This window comes from Lepidochelys olivacea (assembly GCF_965140295.1).
Source record: "Lepidochelys olivacea isolate rLepOli2 genome assembly, chromosome: 7".
Classification (NCBI taxonomy): Eukaryota; Metazoa; Chordata; order Testudines; family Cheloniidae; genus Lepidochelys; species Lepidochelys olivacea.
The window spans coordinates 81,422,272-81,448,538 of NC_140417.1; the positions used below are offsets into that span (position 1 = coordinate 81,422,272).

A 26,267-nucleotide genomic window follows, 5' to 3' on the forward strand; every position below is an offset into this window, starting at 1 on the left:
AAGGAAAATTAAGTTCCAGATGGAAACTAACTAACTGATAGCTATATCCCTGTGTCAGGGCACTTCCTAACCTCAATCTATTTGGCAGATGCATTCCTTCACATTCCGGTGTGCCCCTGCAGGCTTCTGAGATTTGCTGCTTATATCACGAATCACTATTAGTACCTAACACTTCCAATCGGTGTCTTATCAGCCCCCATGGTATTTATGATGATGCTGGTGGTGACCATAGCCAGAGTCAGGTCCCAGGGTATTCACCTGTACCCTCTTTTTGATGACTCCTTAATCAGAGCCCCATCCCAGACGGTAGCGCACAGTACCACATTTCAGACTCTGGATCTCCTGCAAGCACACGAATTCATAATAAACATGAAGTAAAGTTCCTTGAACCCCTTAACAAGAATAATTCATCTGGGTGTGGAAATAGATACTTCAACAGCACAGCTGTACCGATCAGTAAACAGATTCCAGAAGATTCAGAATCTGATATCCACACTGGCCAAGTGAAAGAGCTCACCTACTGTTCCCTGCCCTCAGCTACTGAGCCTCCTGGTCTCATGCATAGGAGTTACCCACTGGCAAAAATCACACATCAGGTGCCTTCACACTTTTCTTCTGAAAACATGGGACTACGCCCCCAAACTCAGGCAACTTCACTTACATGTCCAAAACAGGTCCTCAACTCCCTGATATGGTGGAAAGTCTGGGGAAACATCCTCAAGGTTCTTTCCATATGCTTTCAAGACCCGTAGGTTCTCACCACTGATGCCTGCATGAAGGGATGGGGAGTACATCTGTGACCTAGAAGGGTATGAGGCATCTGAAACCGCAGACAAATGAACTACAGCATCTATCTCTTAGAACTCAGGGCAGTCAAACTAACTCTTCCAAGATTCAAGAACCACGTGGATGGAAATCATGTCCCCAGGCTGACAACAGCTGCATATATAAAACAACCAAGGAGGGACAAGGGCTGCAGCTCTACATGCAGAAGTGGTGGAGAAAATGGAATGGGCAGAAATGATTCTCCTCTCCCTAAAGGCAATCCACATACAAGGGGAACTGAACCAAAAGGCAGACTGGCTCAGCCAGCACAATGTCAGCAACTCAAAATTGTGCCTAAAACCAGGAAATCTTCAACCTGATCTCACAGGACATTCAGTTTAATCAGTTGATCTGTTGGCTAATCACAAGAATACAAAGCGGCCAAAATACTTCACCAGGGAAGCAGACCCTAAGTCTAGGAGGACAGGTTTCAGAGTAACAGCCGTGTTAGTCTGTATTCACAAAAAGAAAAGCAGTACTTGTGGCACCTTAGAGACTAACCAATTTATTTGAGCATGAGCTTTCGTGAGCTACAGCTCACTTCATCGGATGCATACCGTGGAAACTGCAGCAGACATTATATACACACAGAGATCATGAAACAATACCTCCTCCCACCCCACTCTCCTGCTGGTAATAGCTTATCTAAAGTGATCATCAAGTTGGGCCATTTCCAGCACAAATCCAGGTTCTCTCACCCTCCACCCCCGCACACACAGGAGAGTGAGTTTGTGTATGTATGGGGGTGGGGGGGGGTGAGAAAGCCTGGATTTGTGCAGGAAATGGCCCACCTTGATTATCATGCACATTGTGAAGAGAGTTGTCACTTTGGGTGGGCTATTACCAGCAGGAGAGTAAGTTTGTGTGTGGTGGGGTGGAGGGTGAGAAAACCTGGATTTGTGCTGGAAATGACCCAACTTGATGATCACTTTAGATAAGCTATTACCAGCAGGAGAGTGGGGTGGGAGGAGGTATTGTTTCATGATCTCTGTGTGTATATAATGTCTGCTGCAGTTTCCACGGTATGCATCCGATGAAGTGAGCTGTAGCTCACGAAAGCTCATGCTCAAATAAATTGGTTAGTCTCTAAGGTGCCACAAGTCCTCCTTTTCTTTCTAGGAGGACAGATGCTCTGTCACACAGATGGCCACAGGCCCTGCTATATGCTTTCCCACCCTTTCCTCTCACAGGGAAAATGATCCAAACAGAAGGTCAGAGGATGTAAAGGTGATAAGTGTTAACTCCCACACTGGCCAGGGATACCCTGGTTCTCCAACCTAACAGAACTACAGCTGGAACCTCCACTGCAACTACCATTCTTTACCAAGGACCATTCTTCCATCCAGACCAGACCATCTTCATCTAACAGCCTGGCTAGTGAAAAGGGAAGTATTAGCCATACTCAGCCTATCTTACAAAGTGATAGGGACTTCACTCTCTTCTAGGAGAACTTCCACTCTAAAAGCCTACCCATCCATCTGGAGTAAATTCAGCCTTTCGTTGTCAAGAGCACAGAGCAAACTCACAGCATCCCAGGATTCAATTTATTCTAGACTTCCTTCAAGAAGGAATGATAAAGGAACTTCAGCCAAGCATCATTATGTGCCAGGTGTAGGCCTCAGTATTTTACTGTTCGCAGGATATTCAGGCTCCCTGGTCAAGAACCCTCAGGTATCCAGGTTCCTCAGAGCAGTCATATTGGCCAAACCAGCAGTCAAACTCATCTTTTCTGAATAGGATCTACTCCGGGTGTTGACAGCCCTAACCACTCATCCTTTTGGACTTGATTTCTGCATAACCATTTTACCTCTCCCTCAAAACCTATTTTCTGGTGGCTATCACAAATGCCTGACAAGTTTCAGAATGGGCACCTTATCTGTGCATGAAACTTACTGCATGTTTCATGATAAGGTGGTGCTAAGGATTCAGAAATGGTCTTGCCAAAGGTAAACTCTCTTTTCCATGCCTTGCAGGGAAATGTCCCTCCCATTATGTCTGAAGCCACAGTACCTAACTGAGAAGCTGTGGCACACTTTAAATGTCAGAAAAGCATTGAAAATTTACATCAAGCATACAGAACCCACAAGGAAGTCAGGCGTTCTGCTTATCTCCTTCCATCCAGAGTCTCAAGGATTCAGTCTCCAAGCTCTCCATGCTAGATGGATCAAACTACATATTGATGAGACATACAAGGCAGCCAATGTTCCTGTCCCAGAAAGAACCAAGGTGCACTCCACAAGACCAATCGCAACCTTGTGGGCCGAAAGAGCACATGCTTCCATCACAGAGATCTCCAAAGCAGCAACATGGTCACTGGTTAACATCTTTATCAGATGTTGTAGACTGGATTTAACCTTCTGAAGAGGCCTCCTTTGGCAGGAAGGTGCTGGAGGCAGTGTTCCAGTAATAACCTTGCTGCTTGAGCAATGCTGTAAAAAGGGAGGGGCTTCCCCCCCTCATTCCTTTTGTTTGTTTTCTTACCCTCCCCTACCCTTGCATAGCAGAACTGCGGAAGATTCTGGGCTGCAGAATGGAAAGTTTCTTATCCAGTAAGTTTCTTTCTGCTAGCTATGTCTCCTGCACAATTCTACCCATCCTGGATTGCTCATCAGCTGATGATCAACATTTTATTTGTATACATTACCTTATAAGCAAGGTCTTCTGTGTGTCGTTACTTGGTTGACATTGGAATTATTGTCACCGTTTTCCACAAGTTTTTACCCAGCTTTAGAAAGAATCATCTGGCAGCAGCCAGAGAAAGGGTCAGAACAAGCTGTGCTGCAGCTTTGAACCACCTCCAAAACTGCACACCGGAGGGAAATAGCTAACACGTAGCAAAACTGTGGCAGATACTACAAGCAGAAAGGAAATTATTGGATAGGTTTTCCATTATTCGCCTATAGCTACAATCTTTTAGTGTTTACAATCAAGTGATATCAAATTATATTTCCACCTAAGAAAAAATTAAGTCTTAGAGGTAATGAAAAGGAGCCTATTCCGGGATGTACAAAATTCCTAGATTTATTGGACAAATGAGATTGGGGATTTCAGCCGTTTGCGATTATTTTAAGTTTACTGACTGCCATGAATAATAATCCAGCCACCTCAGATTTCCCCAAGAACCTGTTCAAAAAGTTGAGCACTGCAACATATTATGAAGAGCAACAAATCTGGACTATTATAGATCATTAAGTGAATGAGGAAACCAACAAGGGCTTTCTTGAAAAATGTCCTGCTGAGAGCTCCGCTACAAAACCACAGGTGCTCCAGAGCGAGCACTTCAACTGGTCACAGCTGTAGCAATACTGCATGAGGAGAGAGAAGTGTGTAAACAGTTCTATCGGAATGTGCTTGATTTTTTTCTGTAAAGTAACCTGAAATTTCTTCACTGGGGAGGTACTTGCATCAGCAAAGCAATGAGAACAGTCTGAATTAACCAGGCTATCCACCATCCAAAATAAAACCACTTATCAAGACTTGGTGAATCCAGTGGTGAATGCCATGGCCTACATATTAAATAAATAAATAAATAAATACCAAAGTGCATGGCAGTGCTGCTCTACCCTGTTGGCCACTATGAAGTGATTAAAGGGTCATTCAAATAAGGAAATCCAGAACAAGCTACACGATTATCATTGTCTACCATCCACTCACCAACTAATGAAGTACAATAGATTGGTTGCCGTTGGTGACTACCCAACAACTAACCAAACGTGACCACAGCCATCCAAATACCAACCCAGAGCCCCACAACTCAACCCTTTTGTGACCTTACAAGACTCACACACAAAGTTATTGACAAAAACTCCCATGATGCATTCACCTTAAAAAGTAGGTAGATATAATTATTAGTTATTAAAATTAGGTATAATTTGTTTTGTCCCCTTCTAGAAAACCATCAAGCTACAGTAATCCTACTAGGTTTCCTATTTTCATAGACTAGTTTCAAATACTTACACAGAAACTGCTTTTTCTTTTCCAGTGGTAATTCGTGAAAAACATCCCAAAAGATTTTAATTGTAGGATGGTCTGCCCAGTATTCTCCTTTATATTCTGTGTTCTGAAGTGACCAAAACATGTGAGTATTAGTCAAATTCACAAAATATCAGGACACTGTGAATATGTAAATACTGTATGTAGAAAGAGACAACACATTGCTACTGAGTTATTCAAAACTACAAATGTCATTGTTCTATATGCATTTTTATTTTTTTCACCAAAGTTTACTTTATGTTTTTACCTCTAAAGATAATGTTTTTTCCCCACACTGGATACCAGGTAACATCCTACCACTAAAATGATTCTAACACCAGTAAATTCTAATCAGGGTATTTACACTCTGCCTATATAAATGCCTCTTGCACTTTCAGTTGAATACATTATTATTTATTGACTGTACACAGTAACATTGTTTAATCACCACCGCATTTCAGTAGTGGATGTACAGTGACTCAAAGGACTTTGGGATCCTTCTGAAAGTTAAGAAATTTCTTGTGTGCATTTACTGAAAAATCCTAGCTTCTAAACAAAAATCCTAATGCCTTCCCAATAAAGTATACATCTACTACACTGAACACTAAAACTGGGTGTCTTTTTCTATTACTTTATCAATATAAGCAGGATTTGTAGCATCACATGAGAAGTCTATGAAATATAGGTGTATTACTACTTGTTAACATCTACTGTTCTCAGCCATGGTACACAGAGTTCAGGGATAGGCACCTCTTCATCACCAAAAAACACAAAATGAACTAGGAGACCTAGTGGAAGGTTCTATATTAGAGCTATTGTTTTTAATACTACAAAACTACTGTCCCCATTCATTAATGGCATGGATTAGTATTTATGGATTTATAGGGAGAGACTTGAAAGAAAAGAAAATGAATGGCACTGGAATAGGAAGGAAATTCCACACAGCAGGGTTCTTGTGATACCAAACAACACAAATGGAACTTGTGTAATGTTCAGAAGATATTTTAAGGATTTATAGTCCAAAAAACGAAATGGACCTTTTTTCAGTTTAAAATATTTTAAAATGTTTATCCAGGTGTTTTATAAGTTCCTTTCTGCCTGCATGACTTCATAAGGCAACACACAAAAGTAATTCAGAATATATAACTTGTTTTGGACTACACAAACCTTGTCATCACACCCATGCACTAAAATATATTTGGCCACTTGTTGACTAATGCGTTGCATATTATAATAAGGAAAATTCCTAATGGTTTGTGTGTCTAGATAATAAGGGGCACTATAAAAAAAACCCCAACAACAGAACTCACATCTAGGTCACCTGCCAGTAAATGGAGCTCTGTGATGGTTTTTGGAGTAGATGGAACTATCATTCAAACAAGAGATGTGTGAAACCACCAGAGACCCTTAAACTTAAATTCTTTGAACACAAAAGTTCATGTATTAAACATATTTTTTGTTAACTTTTTCCCCTTAAAAATTTAATATATATGGTTCTCTCTCAGTTCTCCGCAACGTTTGTCCAAGAGATTTTAGAGAGATCAGATATGAAACATTAAGGGTGAGGATGAATCTGTAGAAATTAAAGAGACTCCATTTACTGTTAGCAAAATTCTGTTACCTCATCTTTAGGGGAACTGGAAAGCTTAACTTCAGCATAGGAATGTGGGGGCAGGAAGTGCTGGAGAGGCAATACCATCAAGTGTTTTGCTTTTGCATTTTAAATGTATACCAATTTAATGTACTCTAACTAAACTAGCACTTACCTTCTCCAGTTCTTTCCAATCATAATTTGTGTTCCCAATCACCATCGCCTGCAGCTCACTGGGCTGGAAGAGCTGAAGAACTTTACCACCACACACCTTATGAAAGCCTGCATGGAATGCATCAAATAAGGAAGCCACTGATTTACTGAAGATATAATCCACATAGGCATCTACAAATTCTTGCCTGTAGAGTGAAGACAAAAGCAAACACATTTTAAAAAACTGAAGATATTTAAGCACCATTCTTCTATAAATAAATCAATGGTCAACTTAGCACAAAATTCTAATTTTTAAGATACTGTTTTCTGCCTATGGTCTTTGCTATGGCCACAATGAAGATCCTTTGACCATGAGCAGAGCATGAATTCAAATCTTCCCAAAACTGAGACAGTATGGACTGGACAAAGAACATTAAATAATGAATTTCAGACAACATGAGCCTTTTAATTATTTGTACCTCCACAATGAATTGGCTCTTCAGAAGACTTGCACTGCCTCTTAAAATGCTGATTCACAGTATAGTGGTCTGAAACTAATTATTCAAGTCACTGTTGTTCCTTTACTAAAAAGGATTATTTTCAGTTTTAGGGAGTGATTGTGTATGCTCAGTGTTGGAAGACAAATTCATAACTCTCATGGACATCTTATGTTCTGTATAGTGTCTGGGTCAGACAGAAAGGGTTAATTACGGTTAGGGAAAATAGTTTGACTAAGAGAACTACTCCTTGTTACTAACGAGCATGAACATTTCAGACAAGATACTTGAAATGTTTGCACTCAAGTACACATGGCAAAAACCCAATAACTTACTAGTTTACTTTTGACTGAGAATATTTTTACACCAGTCTAGTCAGCATTAAGTGGTTCAATCATGCTGCCATTATTTCTGTTAGCAGATTACCAATACATTTTCTTTAGGGAAATCCATAGTATTTTTATGTTTTATCAGGGTCATCATTTATCTCAGAAGGATCATTTGAATGCACCTTGCAAACAGCCTGGCATTTGTTTGGGTGGTTGCCATGCAAATTTTTACAATGCTACCTTTTGCTAGGTAATGTTGCTGCAATATTCACAATATTATTAAGATTGTAATTGAGATTGCCATACAAAGGAAAATAAAGGGTGCTAAATGATACAGGACTGAAAAAAAACTCTTAAAACACTGTCAGTGTCAGATGATAATCAGTACTAACAATTATTGATAAGGCACACACCTTCCCAGTACACTTCAGGCAGTACCTGAATCTCTTGGCATGCTTCCAATTCATGTAAATATACAACAATTAAGCAGGAAAACAAAAAAAGTGAATAGACATCTTCATGAAACAACAGGTACTTCCTTAACAATGAAATCCCACAAATACTGGCAGCACCATAGTGATCCTTTACTATCAGCCAAGAATTTAAAGAAAAAAAAAAAAGAAGAAGAAGAAGGAGGCTACTCACCTGTAACTGGAGATTTTTTCAAAATGTGTGGTCTCTATCTGTATTCTACGCATGGGTATACAAGCACATGCATCTCAGACCAGAAAATCTTGAAAATAATGTCTGTTGGTCTGTGCCTGCACCCTGGACCTCCTTGTGCTCGATACCAGTGGTACAAGGGGAGGTGCAGAGCAACTACCTCTCCAGTTCCTTCTCTACTACAAATCCAGTAGTGTCTGAAGCAGAGGGGAAGGAAGGCAAGTAGTGGTATATGGATCTGGACCACACATCTCAAAGAACCTCTAGTGACAGGTGAGAATGCTGGTCCCTATGAGTATTTCACAGGTGGGTAACTGGCAAGCAGTAGTCAAATAGGAAGGGAGGTATGAGGATGCAGGAGTACAGATGCCTGTAACACTGCAATTCCAGAGGCTGCATCAGCAGAAGAGGCTTGTAGCAACGCATAATACTTCTTGAAAGTGCAGATGGAATTCCAGGTTGCTCCCTTACAAATGTCTAGCAGAGGGACTTCTTAAAGAAATGCTACTGAGGTTGTCTGTGCTCTAGTGGAAAGGGCCCTCAACCCATCTGGAGGAGGGAGATGCACCAACTGACAGCAGAGGAGGATACAGCCAGAAATTCACTTAAAGAGTCTCTGCGCAGATATCGCTTGTCCCCATGCTCACTCTGCTATAGCAACAAATAATCTAGGTTATTTTCTAAATGATTTCGCTCTTTGCAGGTAGAATGCCAATGCTCATCTGATGTCGAGAGAACCAAGTCTCCTCTACTTGCTGGAGGCATGAGGCAAAGAATACCAGTAAAGCAAATCAACTGGTTTATGCAGACCTCAGAAGTTACCTACAGGATGAATTTGGGAGGAGTCAAAGGGATACCTTCTCTTTATGAAATGTATGTGTATGGCAGGTAGACCATGAGGGCCTCCAGGTCCCCTTTTCTCCTGGCCAATGTAATGGTCTTCCGGAAGGCACCCTTCATAGAAGATGGGACATCAAGAACATGGCCATCGGTTTGAAAGATGGCCTGTTAAGTGTTGAAAGTATGAGAGTAAGATCCCACTGTGGCGCTGGCTTCACTACTGGTGGGGAAATTCTAGTCAGACTCTTTAGGAATTTGGTTGTTACTGGGTGAGTAAAAATAGAAGAGTCATCTACTGGCAGATGGAATGTACTGATTACTTCTAGCCGGATTCACAGCAAGCTAACGGAAAGATTTGTCTTGACAGTGACAACACAGTCTAAAAAAGAAGCAAGACCTGCTGGCCCTGATTATAATTGGTTCTGTTGCACCCAGAGAGGGGGGGGGGCGGGGGGTGGAGGGACACCTCTATTTGGTTCGATAACATTTTCTGCTGTGATTATGAATAGTTTGAATGAATGCTCTAAGTCTGACACCCATCCAAATATCAAGCTATGAGGTCAAGAGAGTCCAGGATGGGATATCTGATACTGTTGTTCTCCTGAGTCAGCAGGCACAGAAAGGACTAAATACTATAGGCTCAAGCAGCAATCTGCCCAGCCAACCATATTTTCCCTGTCCTCACAACCTCAGTTCAGCTATAAGCACGTCATGGTCTCAAGGAACATGTTCTCTGCTCCACCTGTCCGTGAAAAGGAAGCAAAAACAGGAGCATGCAAAAAAGAAAAACTAAAGCAAAATGAAAATACACAAAAAAGCCAAGGGGAAAAAAGAACAAACAAAAATATGTGCGAGGGGAAGGAGCGAGAGAGAATGGACAGGGGGCAAAAAAAAATTACTGGTAACTAAGTCAGGGCCCTCAACAAAGGGAAAAGTGGTGCCATCGCCATCTGCCAATACACTGAAAGGAGTGGAATGGGAATTAATAAAAAAAAAGTTTGTTTTAAAGAGAAGTAATAGAATCCATCACTTCAATGACAAAAATCTCTGCCTGAGAATGTTACAAGATCCTTACCATCAGACTCATTCAACTTTTCTGCAAAGGGAAAAGATGTCCCCAGAATTACCTTTCCCAAATTGGGGGAGGCTAAAAGACTGCATAAAAAAGGAGGCTTTGATTGCTACTCAGCAAATTCTAATTATACTCAAGTTCCTTGCAGATCAGTGCAGTTTTGTTTACGTTAACCATTTAGCAGTCTATGACCATTATTAAGAGAGATGAGTTGTCTTCCCTAGGGAGGTGTATTTAGCAAACAACCTAACCTTATAAAATGAAGAGAACTGTCTAAATGGGCCCTACATAGCTTTCAAGTTAAAAATTCGAGTTGAAACAACATACTTCAAATAGCAACTAATAAATTACAGAAAGAATTATGTTCTCAGCAGCTGGAAGAATTAATCACGTTAAATAAAAGCTTCCCCCCCCCACCAAATATGCTAATTTCTGGATCAGAGCAAGTTATGTTTAGCAGTCTAGATATACCTTTCTGAAACAGGCTAAAATTGAAGCACTACCTGACCACTACACCTGCACCATTATAATTCATTTACCTATTTTGTTTGACCACAGGAACGTCAGCACCTTTGGGAACCAGCTCTTTTACTTCTGTTGTTCCAAAATTTTCCACAGTGATCTGTTTAAAAGTAAAATGCAGAGTACACTTAATCTACTGTTCCAAAAGACCATTTCCCTCAGCACAGGGCAGGTCTACACTACCGCCTAAGTCGATCTAACTTATGTTGCTCAGGGGTGCAAAAAAAGCACCCTCTCCCCGAAAGACGCAAGTTTTGTGCTGCTCACACAGGTGATATATTGGCAGGAGATCTCCCACTGATGTAGCTTACGCTTCTTGACGAGGTGGAGTAATTATGCCAACGGGAGAGCACTCTCCTGTCAGCATAGCATGCCTTCACCAGATACCCTACAGAGGCGCAGCTGCACCAATGTAGTGCTGTAGTGTAGACCTGCCCTCAGCCCTGGGCAGTGGTTCACTATCAGCTTAATATTAAAATACCAACTGAATGCAAACTTCTAATAGGAGAGCATCTAGTGGTTTTGGTAACATATATTCTGCTAGAGGCAATCATAATGGATAGTTAAAGCTACACGTAAAATACTTTAAAAAAATTCAAAAGCTTACTGTAAAGTTGAGACAAAATGTCTCCTCTATGTCATCTTCTGGGTAGTCCAGTAACTGCTGCATACTTCTGCAAAACAATGAATTTAGTCTTCATCTTGATGCATTGAAAAATTAACATATGTTGAGTAAGTGTTCTCAGTCCTATATCTTTCTACAGCAGTGGTTCCCAAACTTGTTCCACCGCTCGTGCAGGGAAAGCCCCTGGTGGACCCGGCTGGTTTGTTTACCTGCAGACGCCGGTAAACAACCGGCCCGGCCCGCCAGGGGCTTTCCCTGCACAAATGGCGGAAACCACTGGTCTACAGTGGGAACCACTGGTCTACAGTCATCTTCTTTGGATTTCTCACTTAGATGACTAGCATTCAGAAGTGCAAAGTTAAGAAACCCTCCACTGATTCATGTTTCATTTCAGTTGTAATGCAGCACAAAGTTTATTGAACATTTTCTTGTTTTTCCTTCATTTCTGGCGGCCTAAATTGCTTCCAATTGTCTACTTTAGAAGCAAGGTGAAAGGGTTCTTATTTTGGAGTTGGAAAGGAGCAAGAGGGCTCACAGAATGAGAAAAGAGGCAGGGTACTGAGAGAAACAGAATGATAGCAGCCTGATCCTTCATCTCAGTACCTGAAATATGTGTTTATGGGTCAAAAAACAGTAGTGTAAATCCAAACTCAACTTTTAGCCTAACTGTATTATTCTAGTTAGAGCTTTTTGTCTATTTATTGAGATATTATTTATTCAATTCCTTGTACATTACAGGAAGCTACATCGTGCATTTAATAAGAAAGATGATACACTGGTTATCTTGTCATTCTATTTATAATCAGCTCACCTGCCAACATCAGGCATTAACTCTTTTAAGTCATCTAGGGAAGGCTTCTTATTCAACAGCTTCTTGTACAAAGCCAAGGGGAAATGAAGGTCTACAATAGTAAAATTATATATTGCAAGCCCACAGACAACACCAATCAAATGGAACAAGTCACTGTCTTCAAAGGTCTATGATGAACAGAAAATACAAGAGTTAAGAGTTAACATTTGTCAACTTAAAAAAAGAAAAACTGTTCAGATTTTTAATAGGTTTATATTCTATTTCATTTACATTTCCTATAAATAAAAATATAATCTTATTTCATAGATATTGTTAAAACAGGTAAGTTTTTAAACCAGTCGAGAAAGACTGAAATCCAAGGAGAAAAAACGGTTACCTAAACTTTTGTAACTGTTCAAGGTGTGTTGCTCATGTCCATTCCATTCTAGGTGTGTACGTGCCCACGTGCACAGTTGTTGGGAGACTTCTGCCTTAGCGGTATCTGTAAGGCTGGCTGTGGCGCCTCCTTGAGTGCCATGTTCTGCATCGGTATATCAGGCACCACTGGCCCTATGCCCTCTCAGTTCCTTCTTCCCGGCAACTCCAAGAGGGGGAAGGATAGCAGGTAATGGAATGGACATGAGCAACTTGTTTGTTTCACTCAGCACTTATTGAGCTTCTGGGGGATTCTTGCAGTGTCAAATGTGTTGAAGTATTCCAATAGAACGGTGCTTTTAATGGACTGAAATTTGATTACTCAATCCTTTGAAAATTAGGGTCATGATATAAAATTTCCACTTAAAAATATAAGCCACGTCCATTACTGACCTCTCTAGACCTACTATCAAAAGGCAATTACCCTAATGTTTTGATTGCGGTGTGACTGGATTTCAACTTCTATATCCAAAAACAGAGGCAACAAACTGGTGAAAACTTGAAAATTTGGGCTTTAGTGACTTGCTCACACACTTTGTTAACAACAGAGCAGGAACACAAGCCAGGTCTCTCGACTTCACTGTCTACATAAGCTCCATACACAAGGCTACATAAGGGAAAGGAATTTGTCAGACATGATGTTGCCTACTTTTCTCTGCTATCCTGCTTTATGGAGTTTCAGCTATTTGTACCACCTTATTTTTCCTGGCATTTTTGGGTTCTATACTTGTCAGGATTATGAGAGAATTAGTGGGGAATGGCAGAATCTTAGCAAAACGTGTGATGAAGGGGGGAGGTTTTTAACCCAATAGTAAGAGGAGTGAATCTCCTTTGTGGCCATTTTATTCAGCTTCTCCAGAAATATTTCCTTAGAAATCTAGTGCAGTCCACTATGAGTCAAAAGAGGATTCATTCACTGCACAGTAAAGCATACCTTGTCAGAGAACCAGATGAGCCTGGACTCTTCATAGTACCTAAACATTCCATATTTGGGATCAAGCAACTCTCTCATGATGAGCAAGAAAAATTCTTTGCGAACACCTCCTGCATCAACAGCTTCTTCCCCTACAAAAATAACCTGAAATGGGCACTTCAGTTAGCACAGAATATAGAAAGGATATGCAAAACAAATTACATTTAATCTAAAAATATACTGAATCTTTTTTTAAAAGTATAATAGCTACTCACATAAAAATTATGATCTGATTTAATGTTAGATTAAGGGAATTTAAGCAGTATAAAATGGCTATACCTTGAGTGGTTTCTTGTAATCTACATTCTTCGTTTTCCTTAGGACTTCCATAGCATCTCCTACAATATTGTCTCTGCGCACCACTAATATTAGACAAGGATTGACAGATTCAAATACAGGGAGAAAAATAGATGAGAAATTCTGTCTGTGAGCCTGGTCAACAGCCATCTGGGAAAAACCAAGTAAAAGCCTTAGTAATAGTAATAATGACGACAACTAACACTGCGTGCATGAAAAAGCCAAAATTTAAGAGCTTCTATCAATGTATTTATTTAGCATACATACCTGGGAGCCATAATTTTAGGTTTAGCACACTTTACATCCCTTTAACCTCACCAAATATGCTTCCTTGTAGCACCAAGAAATTCAACAGTGCTGTTCAACAGTTCCGTAAGGGTTAAATTACTGTTTTTAAACAATTAAAAACTTTTGCATAACAGAAAAAGCCAAACACACACTACAACCCATCCAAGGTCTATTGAAAACAACTGGCAAATGGAGGTTGAGGAGGTAAATATTAATCTGGCATAAATATGCATTAAGAAGTGGTTTCACAGAGTAAAATTTGTTCATATTTTTCTCGTAGCTGTTTTGTTTACAGTTTTATTTTCTTCCACTGTCTAACAATCTTTTCATTTGCTCTCCTTCTCCTCAACATGAAAAATCATATTAAACAAAATACTGTCATAAGTATTCTGATTATGGCACAGAGTTCCTAAAAGCTTGCCAAATATCTACTAAAAGAGATCATTAACATAAGCTATTCTGTAAATGGACACAGACATAGGATGAACATTTTCCTTGAATTTCCATTTATTTTTCTGTTCACATAACAATTGTGGATTTTTTGAGTATCAGTGGTGAATACAAGCTTTGACAACACATTCAAAATTGTATTTATTAACTTATTGTGATTACAGGCATTAGTATTTTTCAGCAGGAGTTGAAATATCTTCAGCTTCAAGACATAGGCTCTTATCACTGTAAGCAGGCAATATGAAAATGGACATGGGGAGGATGGGGAGCAGTTCAAGTAGTCAGAGAGTTTGGAACTATTATTTCAGTCATTTGCTTTTATTTTTCTTTCACTCACTGTCCCCTTTATACATGTGATTTTCATAATTCATGACTCCTTTACAACAGCTGTGCAGGTATGTATTATAGAGAATACCAATTGTTGAACAATTTTTCATCACATCACACGTTTCAGCGTTGTTCAGATAGAAATAAGGACTTCCAATGCTTAACTGATATGGTTAGGTGAACATAACTCATGCTTAGAAATAAAAGGACACAATATAGGGTACGTTTTACAAACCATTATATTTATGAATTAGCTTTATCCATATTATTGCAAAACGGAAATAACTAAAAATAGCAAGTATGTAATTTGATGGCAGCAAATAGGGAAAGAACCAATGATGATCAATATTAAAAAATGAAATCTCCATATTGCAACAATTTTTCCTGATTTAGAAATTCAGTCCCACCTTTCCACAAAAAATACATTTAAAACTATTTCCAAGCCTTGGCTCTCCCATTGCATTGCAGATGTAGGTAAGACCATACCTATTACAGTTTGAGATAAGCAATCAGTTGGTTGGTAAAAAAGTGCCACTTAACTACTGAAAAGGAGAGAAGTTGCTACAAAAGAGAATAATTTACACAGATTACCAAATAATACAATTTCAACCAGGTTCAAAACATTAAAAAGGGGGAGAAAAGTAAACTACCCCAAATTTATATCATGCAAATTACTTGTACAAAAGTAGGAAGAAAAAAACTAGATCTCAAAATAGTTGATAGATTTTAGTCCTTTTTGGGTATTTTAAAAAACTCACCTGCATTTGTAAGACAGCATCTGTTTGCAAGAGTGTAGTCTTTGCCTGTGCATCGAACACAAAAGGGTATGTGCAAATTGTAACTGGATTTTCTGTTAGCTAGAACCAAAAAGTAAAATATTAGTGCACAGAGTTATCATATCGTACTTAAAAAGCGTGGTTATAGTCAGAAAAAAATAGGACTGTAAACATGGTTCTCTCTCAATCAATATATCTGCTTTATTGACAAAAGATTTTACTGGTCAGTGCAGGGCCAATACCGCTGTGAGAAAGGGAGTGGATTTTTGAATTCTCTTATGTTTCATCAACAAAACAGTTAGATCATTTCTAAATCTTTATTATTGATATAGGTATGAGGTTAGAAGATATTTTGGTTACAGACCCTAACTTTGAGCTTGCACTGCTTACAGTTTTAAAAGTGTTTTAGGCCTTGTCTACACTACAGAGTTTTGTCAATGCAAGTTATCCCGACATACAGCCACCGCTTTAATTAAACCACTGTTGCATGTCCACACTATGCTCCTTCTGTCAGCAGAGTGCATCCACAATAGCAGCTCTTGCATCAACAAAGAGCAGTGCACAGTGGGTAGCTATCCCACTGTGCAGCTTGCTGCAGGGTGCTTTGGGAAGGGTTTGCAATGCCTCATGGAGCAGGTACAGCATCAAATTATGCAGGTTTCTCAATCTCATCATTCCAGGAGCATTCTACTAGATTGCCAGCCCCTCTTCAACTGAAGTAAGGGGGGGGGTGGAGTGTGAGAGACAGGGAGTGTGGGGGGTATGAGAAAGAGAGGCTGCATGTTGGAAGAGTGTGAGAGAGGAGGAGTGTGTATGTGAGAGAGACAGAGCATGTGCTGAGGAAGTGTGTGTGTTGGGGGAGGGTGAATGTGTCAGCATCCTGTCTCTAAATTCAGACAGCAGCTGAAAGCAATGAATCCTGAGGCAGGGGGAATGGGACATCCTCAGTATCAGACCCTGCCTCCCTGCGTCTCTTCCCCCACCCCCAAGCAGCAGCCTGCCCTGCCTGCATGCTGCGTTCCTAGTGCTAAGAAGAGCAGGATTCAGAGTTAACGTTTTGATTCTGTGATTCCCTCAGAGAACTCCCCCAGCCTCCTCTCCCCACAGGTCAAAATGATCCCCCACCTCCGCTGTAGTCCAGGCAGGACTGCATTCGCTGTGGAAGCTGGCATGCTCAGCTGGGCTGTAGCTATGTGAGCTCTCCACGCTGAAGAATTTCAATACTTCCTAAGGCTTTGAAAGGGGAGGAGTGCATGCCTGTGAAGCGGGATACAGGGTAGTGGAGTTCAAAACAGAGAGCAGAGGTCACCGTGGGCATCGTGGGATACCTCCTGGAGGCCAGTTATGGCAACATAAGGAACACAGTGACTAGACTGACGTTTTGTTGCTCTAACTTTGCTGCAAAAAGCTCTATGCTTCTCGTTGAGGTGATTTTATTTTGTCGGCAAAATGGGAGTGTTTTGTTGCCAAAAGTAGCATTGTAGAGTGTACACCTCCATTGATTTGTCGACAAAAGCTGCCTTTTGCCAACAAAACTGTGTAGTATAGACAAGGCCTTATATTTACACTCCATCAATGACTTCTATATCCAACCTGATTAGTTAATATAGAACAATTTTCTGAAGACATTTTTCTGACTATACCCACACAAATTGTAAAGTCTTACTTACATCTAATACTCTAAAATTACTCCTTGACAGAAATAGATCTTAATCAAAATTTCTGATTTCCTTACACTCTGAAAAGGAAGCCAGATTACAACCAATCTTACCTCAGTTAATCCATGGTTGATGTCCTATGACAGCAATGCACAAAGGTAGCAATAATTAAGAGTAAAAAGCAGCATTAGTGTCTGCATTAATTATTCTTCTCTGAACCAGCAAAAATATTTAGCTACAGTATTTTTAAAAACTGAATGATTAGAGAAGCAAATAAAAACATAAAAATTTTGCATTTAGAATTAATCCACAGACTATAACCAGACACTTAATTACTATATCTAGGGCAGAGGTGGGAAAACTACGGCCCCTCTGGCCCACGGGACTGTCCTGCCTGGCCCTTGAGCTCCTGGCCCGGGAGGCTAGTCCCTGGCTCCTCCCCCCTCCCCCACTGCGAGCTCCTGCCAGGCAGCACGGCTGGCTCTAGCCTAAAAGGAGGCAGAGAATGGGAGTGGGGGAGGGGGGTTGGATAGGCGTGGGAGCCCCTGGGTGCCTGTCAGGGGGCAGGGGTGTGGACAGGGGTCGGGGAAGTCAGGGGGCAGGGAGCAGGAGGGGTCCAGAGATGGGGTGGTCAGGGGACAAGGAGCGGGGGGGTTGGATGGGTCGGGGGTTCTGAAGGGGGCAGTTGGGGGACAGGGACCAAGGGTGGTGGTTAGGGGCGGGGTGTCCCAGGAGGAGGCGGCCAGAGGACAAGTAGAAGTGGGGGTTGGATGAGTTGGGGGTTCTGAGAGGTGCAGTCAGGGGGTGGGGGCAAGGCTGTTTGGGAGGGCACAGCCTTCCCTACCCAGCCCTCCATACAGTTTGGCAACCTCGATGTGACCCTTGGGCCAAAAAGTTTGCCCACCCCTGATCTAGGGTCTTTAAAAAGCGGTGCTACAATAAAGTTTTCTTCTTGGATGGACGGCACTAAAATAATAAATGCTAAGTTATGGGAAACATATTATAAATGTTATATTAACAGTAGTATTATCAATTTTTAAAATCCTGGCATTCTACATATAATGCTCACTAAGTCTTTATGTAAAAAGCAAGCTTTTTGCTTCTTCCCTTTTTTCAAGTTGTTATACCATATTATATGTTAAATGCAACAAAGCATTAGTACAACATGTTTTGATTTTCAAGGTGCAAAAGCCACTTAGAGCATGAGTTGAGATAAATCATCATTTGTTTCCATAATCTGTAGCTATTTTATTGTACACAAAGATTAAGAGGGAATGTGCAACTTTTTGGATGGACTTGAGGGGAATTTAGTGATAGAAGAGGCATATGTTACTGGAACACAAATTCTCTCTTTCCTGCATGTTTCTCTGTCACCCTCTGTTGAACGCAAAGGCAGACATTTCCCAAGGGTAGAACATGGAAATTAAATTTAAATAGCACCAAAAAGTTTTAAAAAAAACAGTACTATAAAGAAAAATCTCAAGGGACCAGGATATCTGAATAAGATAGTTACCTTTTCTGTAACTGGTGTTCTTTGAGATGTGTTGCTCATGTCTATTCCACAATAGGTGTGCGTGCTTGCCACGTACACCGGTGCTGGAAGTTTTTCCCCAGAGCAGTACCCGGAGGGGAGCGCACCCCAGCGACCCCTGGAGTGGCACCTCCATGGCGTGATATAAGGGGAGCTGTGTGCTCCCCCCACCCTCAGTTCCTTCTTGCCAGACAACTGACACAGGTGATGGAGGGCAGGATGTGGAATAGACATGAGCAACAAATCTCGAAGAACACCAGTTATGGAAAATGTAACTGTCTTTTCTTCTTCGAGTGACTGCTCATGTGTATTCCACAATAGGTGATTCCAAGCTATATCTGTTGGAGATGGGTAGGAGTTCACAAGTTCTCAGGGTGGAGGACAGCCCTGCCGAACACGACGTCATCCCTGGTTTGGGAGACGATCACATAGTACGAGGTGAACATGTGAACCGAAGACCACGTGGCGGCCCTACAAATGTCCTGGATGGGGACGTGGGCCAAGAAGGCAGCTGACGAGGCCACCCTCACAATCAGAGGCGGGAGGGATACCCGCCAGATCATAACAGGTGCAGATGCACGAAGTGATCCAGTTGGAAAGCTGCTAAGTGGAGATCGACCAACCCCCCATGCGCTCAGCCTAGGCGATGAACAGTTGAATGGCTTGGTCTGCTCAAAGTAGAAAGCCAGACCCCGTCACACATAGAGCGTGTGGAGATGGCACTCCTCACTGAATGTGTGGGGCTTGGAGCAGAGGACCAGCAGAAAAATGTCCTGACCCATGTGATAGGAGGAGACCACCTTCCGGAGGAATGCAGCGTGTGGAAGGAGCTGGACCTTGTCCTAATGAAACACCGTGTATGGGGGCTTGGAGGTAAGGGTCCTGAGCTCCAACACCCGCCTGGCTGACGTGATTGCAACCAGGAAGGCCACCTTCCACAAGAGGTGGGACCAGGTGCACGTGGCTAGTGGCTCAAACAGGGGCCCTGTAAGACAGGTCAACACCAGGTTCAGGTCCCACTGCAGGACCGGGGGCCTGGCAAACGGGAACAGGTGGTCCAATCCCTTGAGGAACCGGCCAGTCATAGCACGGGAGAATACCGTGTGACCCTGCACTGGTGGATGGAAAGCCAATATGGCCGCCAGGTGCACCTTGACTGACGAGGGCACTAGGCCCTGGGCTATAAGTTGGAGAAGGTAGTCTGGGATAAGCTGGATGGGGGCAGCCACCGGGGAGACACCCCACTCAGCCGCCCATCTGGAGAACCGGATGCCAAGTAGGAGTGGCGCATGGAGGGCTACCTGCCTTCTAGGAGGACGCGCTGGACCCCTTCTGAGCGCGTCCTCTGCTCCCTACCTTACTATTAAGCAGCCATGTCGTGACATGGAGAGCCGCTATGTTGGGGTGGAGGAGGCAGCCCCAGTCCTGGGAGAGCAGGTCCGGGTGGAATGGCAACCGCCAGGCCCTTGAGGGTCCCGTACCAATGTTGCCTGGGCCATGCTGGGGCAATCAGGAGGACCCAGGCCTTGTCCATCTTTACCTTTTCCAGGACCTTGCTGATCAGTGAGAATGGGGATGGGGGGGGGGAATCCGAGGGCTCCTCTATCTCCTCTGCCTGGAGGTGGAGGCTTGATGCCACCCTTTTTAGGAGTTCCTAGTGGGCCCTAAAGTCCTCCTGCGGGACTGAAGGGAGCGGGGCACAGGGCCATAATTGCCTCATCCAGGGAGTGCGAGGAGGCCGGTGCGGTACTTTGGGTGTCCGCCGGCACCAGAGCGTCCACCACTTGGATGGTCTCCGGGCACAGTGCCGGGGATGTACGTCCCACCAACTCCTTCCTCGCAGGTCTGGAGAGGGAGGCCAATGGTGTCTCTGAGGCTCTGGCTACCGAGCGAGCCCCCCACCAGGGCTGCGTCAGGGGCCACAGTGCCCACTGGGCCAGCCACAGGGCCCGGAACCACTGCACTTGCTGCAGCCCCGGCGGGCCAGGTTACTCGGCCTGTCTGGCCTGGCCCACGGAGGGATGACTTCGAGCGGAAGCCAGGATGACCAACGACCTGCCGCTGTCCCGGGAGTGATGCTGACCACAATCTCGAAGTAGAGGATCGGTCCCGTCAGTAGCAGCTGCTCTGCTATCGGCTCCAATGGCGGACCCGCGACAGCGAGATGCCGGCGATTCATGCCTGGGGCTGTGGATGCGATGCCTTGGCGGGGTCTTGGAGCGGGATTCTGAGCGGGAACGGCATTGATGTCCATGCCGTGACCGGCTCCAGTAACCCCTCCGAGACAAGGGCCTCTGGCTACGTCTGCCTCTGTCCCATCAGTACTCACTCCTTGAAGTGGAGTGGTGCCAAGAGTCTCAGTCGGATAGCACCCAACCAGACAGCTTGGTGGGAGTCGAGGGCGATCCACATGGACTTTGCCCTGAACAGTCACTGGGCAGCGAATGGCATCGGGAATGTTCCCTGGACCGAGAGTGGTACCGAGCCAGGGGCGACTGCGGAGATCCCAGCGGTGGCTTGCCCCTGGAGCACGGGACCGACATCAGCGGCGCTCCTGGTACCAGCATGGACAGGATGTCCCAGGCTGCCTGCAGGGCCTCCAGCGTGGAGGGCATCTGGACAGGCCTCGTCCGAAGCGGCTGGGCTACTCTGCTCTATGAGACTCGGAGGCCTAGAGGCCGGAGGGGATCGAGGACTGCCCGACATAGGTCTAGCCTCTCCCCGGGTTTACCTCGGTGCCGCTGCGAAGAAGGTGTCATTTTTGCCTTTTGTGCCCCGTGGATGGGGAGTGGTGCCAACTGGTCTGAAGCGGCTGGGCTATTCCGCATTACGTGAGTTGGAGGCCTAGAGGCCGGAGGGGATCAAGGACTGCCTGAAATGGGTCTAGCCTCTGCCCCGGGTTTTCCTCGGTGCCGCTGCGAAGAAAGCATCTTTTTTGCCTTCTTGTGCCCTGTGGACAGGGAGTGGTGCTGACTGGTCGAAGGCTCTGGAAGGTCGCCGCACACCGACACCGCGGTGCCGGCTCGGAGTGGTACGCCAGAGTCAGAGTCAGCGCCAGCTCCATCAGAATGGTCCAGAGCCTTATGTCTTTTTCCCCTCTTGGTCCAAGGTTTGAACGACTTGCAAATCTTGCAACTATCGCAGATATGGGTTTCTCCCAAACAGCATAAACAGTCTGTGTGCAGGTCACTCCTTGGCACAGATTGCCTACAAGTGTCACATGACTTAAAACCCAGGGCATGCCCCAACCCAGGCGCTCAAACTAACTGAGCAGCTAACTAACTAGAGGTACTAACACTGAACGAACAAGCAGTTCTGGGGATGAGCTACAGCAAAGCTGGAGCAGAGTAGTTCCGATGCACCTTCACTGGCGGAAAGAAGGAACTGAGGGTGGGGGAAACGCGCAGCTCCAGGGGTCGCTGGAGAAAAGCTTCCGGCACCGGTACATGTGGCGAGCACGCACACCTATTGTGGAATACACATGAGCAATCACTCGAAGAACCCCCACTTATAAAAGTTAATGGCCAAAATGAGAACTACAAAGGTGTTTATTTAACACACATACTCCACACACACATGCACCTTACCTTCTCTGAAACACTAGCTGACCTAGAAGTTCACCAAATATAATGTATGTGAAAGTGCACATTTATGGAGCTTTTTGTACACATGGCACCTGTTATTTTTTCCCTAAATCACTCAGACTACAGTAAAGTCCTTTAAATAAAATCTCAACTGTTTTTAAAACAACTCTTTATATTAGTATTTTATTATTAGACTGTAATAGTCTTTTTCCAATTTATGTGTACCTCATGGTTGAAGGCTGGCATTGGCAAAGCTCTTCCAGTGACTTGGAACAGAGCCCAAACAGCTGACAAGCTGTGTTTCCCAAATAGAAGCTATGATATGATATGCTATTTGTGTTCATAGAACATTTCACTTGGTCTCAAGTGAACCACCAGAAGGTATTTTTAAGACAACACACACTTCCATCGCTAGAAGAGTAAAAAAAACAACTGTACTAATGAATTCTGGAAGACCACTAAAACTTTCAATTAAAGTCTAGCAAAAGAATATTACAATCAGATTTTAGCTAAGAAGAACTGAAGCAAACAAGACATTATACATATAAAAAGTTTTATCCCCTGAGTTATCTTATTAATCAAAGTAGATTCCAGAGCTAGAATAGTGACTGGAGGGAAAGTGGTTCCAGATGAAGGACTGTGTTAAAGTTCATCCAGTAAGTGACTGAATTGGTCTACCAGAGCTTGCCAGGTAAGTAGCTCAACAGACTAACTCAAATGACTCGTGCAATCAATCAATAAATAAATAAAAATTCCTCTTGAAACAAGACTCTAGAATCAGGTCCCCTAAAGTTTAGGGAAAGAAAAAGGACAAAGATGTCCATTGTGTTATGGACAAACTGACAATCCCCACTCCACCCTCACCCCCCCAAAAAAAAACAATCATGACACATAATGGCTCCCCTCTCCACGGAAATTCATATTCAAAATCTCAACAATGAATGTGCCTATAGAGTACCCAACAAGTGTTTTCAACTTTTCATAGAGCATTTGTGCCCAGAAACCAATGAAAGCAATAGCGGCAAAAAATATCAATCCCGTAAATCTAACAAGCAAGCCACCATAAAAGCATGAGATCCTCCTATGCTGAGGCTAACAAAAGTTTGATCAAGAAACCTCTGTAGATCCAAAAATAAAGAACATATTCACCAGTGAAGAGGTTTCATCTGAATTGGACAAAAGGGTGAAAAAATGCACCTGCAATGAGATCTAGAATACAGATATACATATTGGGTGAAGAGACTAAGATAGGAACACGCTCTTCTGATAAATAAAAAACAGGTCCCAAAAAGTTGAGATTGTACAGAAAGGAGAAGAGATTTTATCAACTTTTGACAAAACCTTTACAGTGGGAAAAATCTTTACTGTATTTCCTTCTTCACCATTGAAGTTGTTCAGCTACCAGTAAGAGAAATCATTTTCCAGGTGTCAGTACTGAAACTTTTCCCTCAAAGTACCTTAAAAGAATGACACAGGAATGGAAGAACAGTCAGGGAGGATGACCTGAAATGGATTCAGCCCATCCATCAATAAGCCAGACTTTGGACACTCAGCTAAAAAAAAGCCCGTTATTATTTGTATTACCGTAGTGTGTAGGAGCCATAGTCATAAACTGGGACCCCACTGTCAGGCATTGTACCCTGGGGAACTCCCTACCATTAATGCATATGCTGAAAATAGCACTAAGTGAATAAGAGCCACATTAGAAGTGCTGACAGAATAATTCCTCCCATTGAAAGGGCCATCAAGAATTTCTTTGGTATGAAGCTCAGTGCTAAAGAACTGTTTTAATTTGGACCATGTCCAAAGAATGAAGGTTAGCATTTTCCATAAGCAAAAGATAAAAGATATGTCTCCCTCACTTACTGGTTCAATATGTCAAGTAAGAACAAAACTCACTTCCTTGGAACACATCTTCACCTCAAGCAGTTTGTACAAAAATGTGATCTGTGATGGACGAAATATGGTATTTCTCAGAGTTTCAATTGGCATTTTTTTCAAACTTCACCAAGGAACTGAGCAAACAATCATGCCGCAAAGTTTTAACAAGAGAAGTAACAATTATAAAGAACTCAGACTTACAGTTTCAGGTTCGACAGTCAGATAATAAAAAAACATATACACGGTAAGTGAAGGTTTTAATAAATTCACAGATTTTTAAGACCAGAAAGGACAGTTAGATCATCCAGTGTGATCTCTGGCATAGTACAAGCCACAGACTTTCACTCAATAACCCCTATAACGAGCCCAATAATTTGTGTTGGATTAAAGCAGGTCATCCAGAAAAAAAATCCAATTCTGAAGGCTTCAAATGATGAAGAATACATCACTTCCCTTGGTAGTTTGTTCCAAAAGTTAATCACCTCCATAATCCGTATCTTATTTCTAATTTGAATTTGTCTAGCTTTAAATTTACATACAATGGTTCTTGCTGTCTTTCCCCACTAGGTTAAAGAATCTGTTAGTATCTGGTATTTTGTCTTTGGTGAAGGTACTTATACATTATAATCAAGTCATCTCTCACTATTCTCTCTGATTGTCTAAATCTTTTGAGTTCATTAAGTCTTAACTGCAAGGCATTTTTTCCCAGCCCTCAAATAATTTTTATAGTTTTTATGCACCCTCTCTAATTTTGCAATATTATACTTAAAAATACAGATACCTTAACTAGATGTCTGCCTTCCCAATGCTATATACAGAGGTCAAGTCATCTCCATATTCCTCATCACTACCCTCCTGTTTACACATCCAAGGACTGCATTAGCCCCTTTTGACAGTATTGCACTGGGAGCTCATGTTCAGTTGGTTGTCCACTATCATTAATCATTTTTAGAGTCACTGATTTCCAGGATTCAGTTCCCTATTCTGCAGGTATGGCCTGTATTCTTTGTTCCAAGATGACTTTGTCTTTGACTATTAAAGCACATTTTGTTTGTTTGAATAGGTCCAGTTTACCAAGTGATCCAGACCACTCTGGTGTGACTGCCTGGTCTTCCTTATTATTTACCACTCCATCAATCTTTGTTGCATCCACAAAATTTTAAATCAGATTATTAATGAAAATGTTGAATAATATCAGGCCTAGTACAGATCCCTGTGGAACTCCATTCAAAATACTACGTTGGTTTTTCATTAACAACTACCTTTTGAGATGTTTCAGAGTAACAGCCGTGTTAGTCTGTATTCGCAAAAAGAAAAGGAGTACTTGTGGCACCTTAGAGACTAACCAATTTATTAGAGCATAAGCTTTCGTGAGCTACAGCTCACTTCATCAGATGCATATCGTGGAAACTGCAGCAGACTATATATACACACAGAGAATATGAACCAATACCTCCTCCCACCCCACTGTCCTGCTGGTAATAGCTTATCTAAAGTGATCATCAGGTGGGTCATTTCCAGCACAAATCCAGGTTCTCTCACCCTCCACCCCCCCCCCACAAATTCACTCTCCTGCTGGTGATAGCCCATCCAAAGTTACAACTCTTTACACAATGTGCATGACAATCAATAGCCCAACTTGATTGTCATGCACATTGTGTAAAGAGTTGTCACTTTGGATGGGCTATCACCAGCAGGAGAGTGAATTTGTGGGGGGGGGGGTGGAGGGTGAGAGAACCTGGATTTGTGCTGGAAATGGCCCACCTGATGATCACTTTAGATAAGCTATTACCAGCAGGACAGTGGGGTGGGAGGAGGTATTGGTTCATATTCTCTGTGTATATATAAAGTCTGCTGTAGTTTCCACGATATGCATCTGATGAAGTGAGCTGTAGCTCACGAAAGCTTATGCTCTAATAAATTGGTTAGTCTCTAAGGTGCCACAAGTACTCCTTTCCTTTTGAGATGTGTTTGTATATTTGCTTGTGTATTTGACTTTGAAAGTCCTTGTGGCAGATGAGGCACTAGACCAGTAAGGGCTCTTTCTATACTAAAAATTTAATTAATATGAAATTGAACAACCTTAATTTTATTCCTTATTAACACAGTCACCGTTGAGCCACCATGATTTTTGAAGGCATTTTACAAAGAACAAGCAATACCCAAAGACTAGAGGGAAGCTAGAGCC

At 42.6% G+C, this 26,267-nt stretch overlaps 1 protein-coding gene across 4 annotated transcripts in view; it reads right to left on the reverse strand.

The window, feature by feature from the left end:
• Positions 1–26,267, reverse strand: part of HERC4 (HECT and RLD domain containing E3 ubiquitin protein ligase 4) — a 74,481-nt gene that overhangs the window by 5,697 nt on the left and 42,517 nt on the right. For 3 of the 4 annotated variants that reach the window (XM_084635235.1, XM_084635236.1, XM_084635238.1), the window contains 9 exons: positions 17,197–17,220; positions 15,408–15,506; positions 13,567–13,734; positions 13,249–13,392; positions 11,901–12,067; positions 11,072–11,138; positions 10,482–10,564; positions 6,564–6,747; positions 4,783–4,885 (listed from right to left, as the gene is read on the reverse strand). In XM_084635235.1, coding sequence (XP_084491361.1) covers positions 4,783–4,885; positions 6,564–6,747; positions 10,482–10,564; positions 11,072–11,138; positions 11,901–12,067; positions 13,249–13,392; positions 13,567–13,734; positions 15,408–15,506; positions 17,197–17,220 — 1,039 coding nt within the window. The remainder of the gene's footprint in view (positions 1–4,782; positions 4,886–6,563; positions 6,748–10,481; positions 10,565–11,071; positions 11,139–11,900; positions 12,068–13,248; positions 13,393–13,566; positions 13,735–15,407; positions 15,507–17,196; positions 17,221–26,267) is intronic. The other variant, XM_084635237.1, reaches the window with a different exon arrangement.